Source organism: Pterocles gutturalis, unplaced genomic scaffold (assembly GCF_000699245.1).
Source record: "Pterocles gutturalis isolate BGI_N339 unplaced genomic scaffold, ASM69924v1 scaffold6662, whole genome shotgun sequence".
NCBI lineage: Eukaryota > Metazoa > Chordata > Aves > Pterocliformes > Pteroclidae > Pterocles > Pterocles gutturalis.
Window position 1 is genome coordinate 102,374 of NW_010107876.1, and position 11,344 is coordinate 113,717.

Sequence of the window (11,344 nt, forward strand, 5' to 3'; positions counted from 1 at the left end):
CTGGGTAAAGTTGGTGACGTGCGTTGAGAGTTGTATATAGTAAATACAGACTCCCCCACTCCATCAACAGTAATTGAGTTGGTGTTAAGATGTTCAACGCTTGGGGATCGGACACCCTTCTGAACAGCCTCTGGCACCAATGCACAATCATCCAGTGAAGCTACTGCAGGGAAAATTAATGTGTCATGTCTGAAATGCCTGACAACACAAGGGCAAAATCATCCAGGGCTGACGCGGCCATTTGGTCGGTTCTCATCTTACCAAAACAAGCAACACAGAAAGCCAAACCAAACACCAAGAGCAAAACACAATGTTGCCTACCCAGTACCAAATTTAGCTTAACAACAGCAAATGAATTTTGTATTAAATTCTTTGGTTCCTTTAAAGATGAGACCTTTTACTTTTTGCATACAACTTCACATTTTAAGAAGCCCTCTTACAATCTTCCCTGCTATAAAACCTTCGAGAAATATGGGGACATGAATTGAATGAACAGTATTGGAATAAGTTCATGTATAAGTTTACTTATTTCAGATCTTGTAAATGGATTTAATGATGATAAAAGGCATCGTAAAGCCTCAGCAAGTCTACACATTATGAGAATGTGAGTGGAAACAGCAGCACTGTTTTAACAAGATAAGCCATCCTCATATAGTTTAGTATTTCATGGAAAATTTGGGGTCAGCAGCCAAGAGGCCAGAATAGTCCCATGATTCAAGGTACTGTTTCTGTTCAGTTCAACAGCAAAAATGCTAGATGTTTATCATGTGGACAACTGTCTAACAAATGCCAAAATTATACCCTCAATTCACATTCTTGGATGACGCTGCTGTTTAACTGGGGCTTTCATCTACTACTGAACTGGAATGGAAATGGACAAAAGATCCTTCGTTACCCACTTCCAGACCACTGTATTTCCATACTTGAATTTTAATTAAACTGACACCATATGGTCACCAAAGCCTTGTCCAGAGAACCATAAAGATACGCTTGATAACACAGATGGCTCACAGATATCAGCAATAATGTTGCTCTATCAAAGAGCACATTAACAGATATTACCATGAGAAAAAGATGTGGAGTTTCATGTGCAAGATGAAACCTGCAGTCTTCATGCAGTCAGAAGTCTATCAATCCAGAGACCCACAACCAAATACAACATGGTTCATGGCAAATAAAGCTTTGCAGGAGCATCAAAAAGCAAGTCTCCAATTTTAGTGAAAAACAGGCAAGTAAGGATCTGTGGGAAACATCATGCTGCATCTCATTTAAGGCTAGAGCGTTTCACAGCTGCTAGTTTTTCAAGTGTCACAATCACAAAACCCCATCCAATGTGCACACTTCCACCAAAACATGGAAAAGGAAAAAAAGAGACCATCTGTTCAGTCTGTAAAACTTAGATGTAAGTACCTTTTTGCTGTAAGGGAAATAATGCATTAAGAATAATGCTAGACATATTTATCTGCCTGTGTCCAGAGCTGGCTTACAGGTTAAAACACCGCCCATCACCAGCACAATCCCCATCAGCAAGGTGTGAAGGATGCATAGCAGCTTGTCCAGTGACTCATGACACTGGAGGGTTTTAAATGTCTCCTATCAATAAAGTAAGTCTAGGCAAATCTCATCTTCTCCACCCTCACTGTTTCCCAAAGATACAGGGAACTGAAAATTAAATCCCCCTCTCAGGACAGATAAAGGCTAACTCTTAGTGGTGGTGGGTGCACTACTGCAAAACACACAGATAAAACTTCGGGAGAGAAATAAACAACTACCCACGTGTTCGTCAGTAACAAAGGAGAATGGGAAAGTTTCAGAAAACCCAGCAGAAAAGGAGTCATCTTCCAGGTCATCAGCCTCACCGGGACCTCCATCTCCCTGACCCCCGCTGTGTTTTATGACCATTCCCAGTTATGACACACGACTTTCTGGTTGTTTCTCCAGGCAGGAATCATGTCCTCATATGTTTCTATCCAGGGTCCTTGAAAATTTATGGTCACTGGTCAAATATTAACTCATTTAGACTGTTGACTAAAAGCTAATAATTTCTGAAGTAAATGAGGTAAGACGACATGGTTCAGCTGCTGCATACTGAAGAGTTCATCTCGTTCAAAGTGGATTCTAGGCATTTGAGCAGCAGTCTGTGTCTGCTGCCCTCAGACAAAAATGCACCTGGAGAGAGATGCTTAATGATGATGGCTGTAACCATCCGTGCCTGAAAGACTGCTACAGGCCACTGAAACAGAGGCAGGAACGTTCAGCTGGAAACAAAAAAGAGAAAAGGAGGAACCACTGCTCATCCCGGCTAATTCCTATTTATAAATAAGTACCTGCTTCTGAAATGACCAAGCTATCAAGAGAAACTGCAACAAATTATCATATTCTGACAGCACCCTTTGGGTCTCAACACATACACTGAAGCTGTTTTCTGTCTTACGCTATCGCGCAATATGACAAAGTATTTCAGGAAGAGGTTAGAAAATATTCCCACCACTGTACCAGGCATTCACCCAGCATTTACTGTCTATGATTAAGACCAACTCTGTTCAAAGAAGATAAATTAACACTGAACAGATGCAGAGAAGGACAACTGTGACCATTTAGGGTATAGAGAACTTAAAGGCAAGAGGAACATCTGACAGGAAAACACAAGTCTCAACAAGAAATGTCAAGAAAGCATTAAATTCCTCTGTACCAAATACACAGCTGTAAATACTAACAGAGAAAAGAATAGTTTTGGCACAAATACAAACGAGACTAAACTGGTCAAACCCAACATTTACAGACAATATCTATCAGAGCAAAAACCATCAGAAGAACCTCTCTGGCAGTCATAGCAGGAAGAAAGCAAACACCGGTTCAAGACAGAGCACGCAGTTTGCAAAGCAGATTGCGAGAGAGCTGAAGACCTCAGAGAGTCTTCCAGTTTTCTGTTCCTGATCATTTCACCCTTCCTTCTGCAACACATGAAAACCAACTAAGCTGGATTTGTCTGAATTGTCTTCCAACAACAAAGCTTCCCCTGGTTTTATTTCTGTAAGCTTTGTTCTCTGCTCTGTAATAAGCCATTACTCACTCAGAAGAAAACTGTATTCCCACCCCCCACTGAAACTTTTCTCAGAAATAAACAAGAAAAAACCTCCCTCCTTCACTCCAAATGTACAGGAAAAAGCAAGTTTAACAAAAGGGAGAAAAAGGGGCAACTGACATTTACACCTATGCAATACCTGAAGACTTCACGAAGTTGCATCAGACAAATTAAGAAATGTACTTTGAATTTCAAAGCTGAAGATGTGCCGACTTCTTCTGACAAGTATATGAAAAGCGTTCTCTAGAGAAGAATTAAAATTCTCACTTATACATCAGTTATGCTACAGCCAAATGAGAACTGAAGCTACTGATCCACCTAAATGATCACTCATTTCCAAAGCCCCAAGGAGAAAACGTAGCAGACTACTTGGATTTCAGGTGCTGTGCTCTGATGCTGAGGAAAAAAACCAAAACCAAAACCAAACAAAAACACAAAAGGGGGATATGTCTCTCTTATGAATTCTTCTAGATAATGAAAAATATCTCAATTGGTCAAATTATTTTCCTCTTAATTAGACAGTCCCAGCACTCTAGATACGGAATCTGATGCAGAGATAGCCTGCCTATGGAGGATGCACAGCATTTTCCTCTCAATATTTTATATCTAGACAAAGAATGAAAACACTCAGAGTAACCACAATCCGTTGGAAACAGTAACAATGAAGAAAACTTTTCAATAGGAAAACAACTGAAAAGTCACAAGGAAAATCTGAGTCCTGCTGCAGTGAACTGTCTTCAGGAGACCATAGAAATCCCAAGAGAGTATTACCAGCATACTGCAGAAGGATCTAGACAAGTGCTGTTGAAAGTGCATCACACTGAACACTATCTACAGCTATTACATTTTCCTGACAACGTGTTTCAATGGCAGCTGCTGCTAGGCTGGCATGAAAGAGGTCACCTTCAAACCACAAATCCTTGTCTGATGACATCCATTATTTGCTGCTCATTATCTAGAAACACACCTGGAATAACACAATTAAAGCAGCAATCTGCAGTAAATTACCACACAGACCATATGAATGGAGTTAAAAGCCACAGTCACCGGGATTTAGCCAACATGGGTCACATGAAACTCGAACTTGTCCTCTCTCCCGACAGGCCGGAGACTTGTTCTACTCCACTCATGGCTGGATGGGTTTTGTTTGTGATCTTGATCTCGACACCTCTGACTCAGCAGCGTGTGAAGCTCATGCAACCCACTTACAAGAATCCATTTCTGAAACACACGGGCTCTGTGCTGGTTATGTGATAGATGTGGAGAGCAATTTGTACTGAACTATAAAGCCTCAGCTGGAATTTAACCTGTACTTTAACACCTATTCCTACAGTGCTCGATATTTTTCACACTCCTGACACGCTGCGGTTTCTTTATTCAGAACATTGCAAAAAAAGAAAAAAATACCCAAGCCCTCTTTCTAATTGTGTTCACGTCTCAGGTGAAGAAACCATTATCAGTGCTTTCTATTTATGTATCTGTGCTTTCAAAATACATACATGGTAAAAACACTTATGTTTAAGGAAGTTTGACCTTTGCTCTAATTTCTGCATCCTTTTCAGACAGGATTTCCCTTATTTAGACAGCCAAAAACTTTTTTAGTGCATAAAAAATAAGTGCTGTAAAGTTGTTTGTTTATTTTTCAAGTGGGATTAATACATTCAGAGGTAAAAAAAGTCATCTCCGTATCCTCTCCACTAACCTGGCCAGCAGGTTCCTCTCACCTCAAGACCAACAACTGATTTCTGTAAGATTGACTGAAATCTAGTTCATCAGATTGAAAAGAAACCACGCTTTCACACAAAATGAAGTAACAACAGCCACCAGCACTTGGGAAAAGAATTAGCTAATAAACATATTTAAGGAATGCAATTGAAAAGGACTTTTCCAAAGTTTTGAAATAACAGACTTGGTTGCAATTTTTTCTGCAGAGGGTAAGAAGCTATTATTTTGGAAGTGCCTGTAATTATTCAGCCAAGCATCATCCTACCAACCTTACTCCAAACAAGCGATTAAAAGAAAACCTGCTTATCATAGTATCTTAGATGTTCCTACGTGAGCAGTGCTGGAGCGAGGACGTGGCTGCTACAGGCTCTGTCACTGCCGCAGGGCATCGCAGGTACAAGATGTGCGTCTCTGGCTGCCTTCAAAGTGTGGCTCAGCCAGGCTTACTGCGTGAGGCAGGCACCTGTACTGCTGCAATTATTGGAGCGTATTAGTCATAATCTCACTTGAAGTCATCTTTATTTGGTAAATACAGGATTAAGAGTGTGGGAGAACAATAGCAAATATTTATCTTGTACACAGAGCAAAACTTTGGGTACAGCCCTCTCTTTTAAGAAGGCAGATGTCTTACTGGGAAAAGTCAGAGATTCTTCAGCCTTCCTACTCCAAAGTTAGCCCTCATTTTCCACATCAGTGGCTCTGCCTTCTACTACTTTTCTAAATGCCCCAGACTCCTTTTTATGGTTATCCTCAGAGGCAGCCCAAGCAAAAAGCTTTCCCAACACTAAAAAAAAAAATCCTCAGTTTTCCTGTTTAACCTAGTGAGAAGCTAAAACCTTGTGACATTTAAGAAAAAAGCTCTCTCTGGGCTGTAGGTCTGGATCCTAACCTTCCCTAAGACAGGGCACAACACTAATTGTGCCCTGCCTCATTCAGACCAGAAATGTGACCCCTAGTCTTAAACATCCACCACGCAGCATCTTCAGGTCTCTCAGCCTGACTCTTAGGCACATGTTAAGCCCAAGCTAAATTAACTCGACTGAATCCTGTTTGCCCTTCAAGACATACATATGCAACAACCACACAGCTGCACATGGCCCTTGACACGAGGATTGCTTTTCTGGGTTATGCAGGATCAGCAGACACATGGATTTTAGTTTGCTCTGAGCAGTGCAGAAAGAATTTACATAGCTGAGCCCTCTGTATGACTTTAAAAGTAGATGCACTTAAAACAGACACAAAATTGACTTTGGACCAAGGACTTAGAAGCAAACGCCAAAGATGAAATGACTTTCAACTGTCCAAAAGAACTAAATTCCCACAGGAAAGGGGGAAGAAGGGACAAAGACCTCAGCTACTTCTGATACAGATGAAGAGAGAGATTTGCCCAAGGCTATGGAGCCTTGAACGGGGCTGTGTTACAACCACAACAACCTGGCCTGCCCACATGCAGTCAGAATGTCATTGAACCAGAGTGGAAAAATAGGTATTGACAGCAGAAACACCACAATGCAAAGGAGAAAAATAGCTCAGCCCACATATTACATATCCATGCAACAATTTCCTTGAAATTCCTGTCAAAAGGCACGCTGATCTATCATCTGTTCATATTTGAGATTCCAACAAACCAGACACGCTCTGACCAATCTCACTTCTTGGAAGCAGGTACTCCTGAGCCCAGCTGGCTGGCTTGTGTGGGCATGCTGCTCACTGCTGTCGTATCGCCGCTACGTGGAACGTTCTGGCAAGCTTGCAACTATCTGCAAGCCCAAGAAGCCAAAGTGCTGTTCTCAGTAAAAAGGAATGAGCTAACGATGACTCTCCTCTTTATTTTGTGCAATTTTAGTGTAAACATAAGCTAGGGCAGTGTCCTGACAAAGCTGACAAAAAAAGTGAGCCAATGCCATCTGACAAGATGCAGTTCAGCTGCAAGAGATGCGCTGTTTCTTCCAAAATTACTGGTGTAGCAATAGAAGTATTTTTACTACAATATGTTATTAAAAAGGGGAAAAAAGAATAGATATCTAAAGTCACTTTCTGGAAACTCTAGACAATACTCGACGGCGATTTGTTTCTCCTAAATGGATATTACTGTCCATACTGCACCTCAGGAGAATGTTTGGAAAAGCAAGAAAAAATACACCGTAAAGCATGATGAAGTATAGCGAAGGTAAGCAAAAAAAATTTTAAATATTTTAAACATATGAAAGAATAACTGTGATCTTGACATTGCAGAATTTCTTTCAAGAGGAAGGCTAGTCCAATAGTTCAGGACTCGAAAGAATCAGAGAAGTCACTTGTAGATCAGTTCACAAACATCTAATTAATAAAAGACTAGCACAGTCCTGCCTCCTGGGAGCACTGCAAAGATAAATGTTTTAATGATTGCAAGGCTCTCCAGTTCTCCACTGAGGGGTCCACTTCTTCAGAAATAAGACAGCTAGACAGAATTAGTGAGTACCAGGAGTGCACCATTAACAACGCCATTTCCAAGTAACCTATTGACTTCTCGAAAACATTTGGCCTGTAGCAAACCATAACAACAGAAGTACAAGCCACAAAGGATTTCATTATCATTTTTAACTTCAGACAAAAAAATGCAGAAATTCTCCAGAGCCTCATCACCAATGACGAATCACCAATCTGTGCAAAGTAACTGCATAAGTCACCGTACAAAACATGGCACTGCTAATCTGGCTCAATTCCTTTTTAAACAAACCCAGAGTCTTAAGTTTCCCTAAGTCACCAGCTCACTGCAGAAAATATTTTCTGGTTTCCACAATGAGCAAGCTGCACAAGTAACAGAAGGCGCACACACAAGGACAGATCAGAGGGCAGTGCAGCCTGAGAGATGCCCAAGCTCAATGCACTGCCTTGCCCTGACACCTACCCTGCCTCATCCCACCACCCCCACCCCTTCCTGCCCAGCACCATCCCGCCCTTCCAAAAGCCAGACCTGGCCCTCTGGGGAACAAAGGCTAAATTATAACACTTCCTTCAACTCCACGCTCCAATGTATGGCTCCCCAGGGCTGCACTCAGCAGGGCTGCAGGCTGCTCTGGAGAGCAAACAGCTCCTTTTTCTTCCAAGTGGTCTGGAATGCCTTCATCCTCCGAGAACAGAGCTGTACAGCACAAGTCCACCACTAAATAAAAGGGAAGAAATGCTCCCCAAACAGAGCGATACAGAAGAAAAGGGGACACATGTTGAGGAGAGCTGGAGGCGCACTGCAGATCAACTACCGAAGCACAAGTCTGGATAAACTTAATAGATCTTGAGGTCAGACTTCACCTGAGCATTTATGGTTCACTAAGTATATTCTGCACAGCCTCCCCTTCTCTTTATTGCACAAGACCACTAGACATATTACGAGTCTTGATTAGCATTTACCCAAAGTAATCTTAAACCCCATCATGGTTCACAGGCTGAAATGAGAACAGGTGTCATGGAGCTGCTCTGAGCGAAAAAAATCGATCTGGCAACAGCCCAAAACTCTCAGTGAACGCACAGAGCAGGAGGTGGTGGGAGGCTGGCAAAAATAAATGAAATAGCTGTAATTCCATTCCATCTCAACAATCCATTGGCCTCTTCATGTGTGAAAACAGACCTTCAATCATCTCTGCATTGCACAAACACACCTGTGGTTTGCTATAACTGAATATATTGAGTCTCAGACAGCCTGTTCATGTTTAGAGTTTGCAATGCTGCATCTGTATTGAGCTGCTTCTCATATCTGTCTGCTGGGAAGATCTCTAATCAAACACAAGATGTTTCAGAGGTAATCTCGTACCACAAAGCCATCTGCAAACCAACCAGCAATCCTGTGCAATGGCTGCCACCTAATGCTCGGGAAAGTAACTGCGCTCACCGAAGGAAAAGACAAGTTTCAGTAGCTCAAGCAACAATTTCTGCTTAAAATTTTCCTCTATGCCCTAACAAACAGCGCACTCTCTTTTAACACACCAGAAAAAAAAAAATTCCAACAAGGAAATATGTCCAGTTATCCCTTCATAATTAACATTTATGCAGAAAAAGGAGGGAGAAAAACCTCCAAGGCACTGATCATAGCGCAAAACCCCAGTCTCACAGTGAACTATCACGACAGAGGCAGGTCAGAAGCTTTCTGAAGTATACTGTCAAGATAACTCAAAAATTCTGCATCTTAAATTTACCATTTATAATGTAATCTGTTAATCTCTTTAATCTGCATAGAGCCAAATATCCTTTTGGTTAGGAAACATCACTGCAGGTTTAATCACAGATGGAGAGGTGACCTTGCGAGCACCCTGCCCTGTACAGACTAGAATTCTCCTTATAGGAGGCAGCTGCAGGCAGCTGAGTTTTCCATCACTGACCAGTCAGGCTTTCTGGGCATCACTAGCAGTAACAAAAGAACACGTATTTCCATCTATCCAGGTTCTAATTATGCCATACCTGTAAGAAAAGCAAGATACCCTGGAAGTTTATATAAATGAACTGCACATTTCCTCCACCATATTATTTACAATTCTATGCCAAAATCAAAAAAAAAAAATCATACCCTCCTCTTGTCACATACACAATCTGAAGCTGATTATTTTCTACTACAAAGACCATTAGCAGCATGACAGTGAGGGGATACCAGGTCTCAAATCTAAAAGTCTCTTCTTTTTTTTTTTTTTTTAGCTAAAAAGAGATTCCTAATAAATCCATATGCTAATTTCAACAAAGCTGATCTCACAATTACCATACTTCAAAACAGCACTCCCCTTCAACTGCTTTTGCTAAGGCATTTTTGTTTCTCCCACACATTAAATAGGAAACTGAACATAACAAAAGGAAACACATCATGTGAATACACCCATCAATACCTACTTCTCCTGTGATTGGATTAGTTCCATATTTCTTTATCCAAGGAACAATGCTCCTGAAAAGACAAGGGTTAAAGTAATAAGAGACAAGCACCATCAGAAACCTCTATTGATGGGTGTGATTATTTTTGCCAACTTGCTAAGACCAAATGCTGATTACACAGCTGTAACCAAGCAGTTCAGCAATACAGAAATAAAGCTAAGTACAAGGAGTAACTTACAGTATGTCAAAGACTGTCCCATCTGGTGTGCAAACTGGGTATTCGAATGGCTGCAGAGACAAACTGGAAAAAAGTACACATTCTTTTAGCAAAATCAGCTGGAAATTATGACAACAGAAGCAAATAACACTTTGCTGATTCACCTGCACATTAAAACAAGACCTGTATCAATGAAAATACCGAGCGGCTGCCAATACCCACTACCCGAGTCTAACATAAATCAGGTTAACAACAGAATCCATTAAACTCATGAAATGCTGCAGTTCAGTAACTGGTAGCTGCCAACGCTCACAAGCACAAAGTCACAGGATGCTGCAGTACTCCCTCAGCTGCTTCCACTGCCACGTTGGGCCCCACCAGCACAAAAGACAGTTCAAGCAGACACACTGTCTTTGCACTGAAATGGGCTATGCACTAACTGTCAGTCACACTCAGCATCCCGTTAGGGATACTTCCATAATCCAGCCAGCTCTTGGCAAAGCACCAGTAGTTCGTAGATTTGGATGGTAACTTCTTGAACTATTCCATTTACAACAGGATTTCTAACCCACCTGTACCAACAATTCTCTTTCACACCAACACTTCAAGCAGTAAACTCTAAATACAAAAAATTAGCATAAATATTACTTCAATCTATCTAATCATTGCCTCAGAAAAAAGAGTGATTGACCAGTCATATTCTGAATAGGGAAAAGTAGATTCAAGCTCCGATTACACACATTTGCAAGACTGGAACATATATGATAACTGTTCTGAATTATTTTATTACTTGTATATTCTTTTAGCCATCAGATCCAATCTCAGCAGACACTAATCATGGAAAGTATAGATATTACTGCAATTCTTATGGAATTTTTTCTTGCTGCATTACTATCATAGCCGGCACAAGTCAGTGAAACAAACCACCTTGGAAGAACACGGCTTCAGTAATAGGACAACATCAACAGCCTAATGAATAGATAAGTTATTTTAAAATGATAATGCAAATTGATTGTCTTACCTGCAGTGGTCAAATGATAAACGTCTGAAATTAGTTTGTGGAACGTCTGTTAATGGGGGAAAAAAAAACCAACAAGATTCTAATAAATACACAGCATTCTATATAACAAAGAAACATCAGAAAGTTACATTTTGCTATATGCATGGTGGCAACTTACTGATGCCAAGGATAAATACACCAAACCTTGCAAAACTGCAACCAAAATCAGACTTCTCCTGCTGAGCATGAGTATGCCCCTCAACTGAAGTTACACAATCAGGAAAAAATCAAAACAGAGCTCTGACAGCCTGACAGCACTGTGTTTACATTTTATGATTAACACTAACCACCTTTAAGCTTTGCCCTGCCAGTGGGCGCAGAACTTGTTGAAGGCAGGGACAACTCTCCTGGACATTAAACCTCGAATTTCACAAAATCACAGAATGGTTTGGGTTGGAAGAGGCCCATCCAGTTCCAACCCCCT

At 41.0% G+C, this 11,344-nt stretch overlaps 1 protein-coding gene across 1 annotated transcript in view; it reads right to left on the minus strand.

Moving 5' to 3' along the window:
* Positions 1–10,927, minus strand: part of PPIL2 (peptidylprolyl isomerase (cyclophilin)-like 2) — a gene marked incomplete at its 5' end in the record, with an annotated part of 71,439 nt that extends 60,512 nt beyond the window's left edge. Inside the window, 3 exons of the mRNA XM_010072400.1 lie at positions 9,665–9,716; positions 9,882–9,944; positions 10,882–10,927. Coding sequence (XP_010070702.1) covers positions 9,665–9,716; positions 9,882–9,944; positions 10,882–10,927 — 161 coding nt within the window. The remainder of the gene's footprint in view (positions 1–9,664; positions 9,717–9,881; positions 9,945–10,881) is intronic.
* Positions 10,928–11,344: the final 417 nt, after the last annotated feature.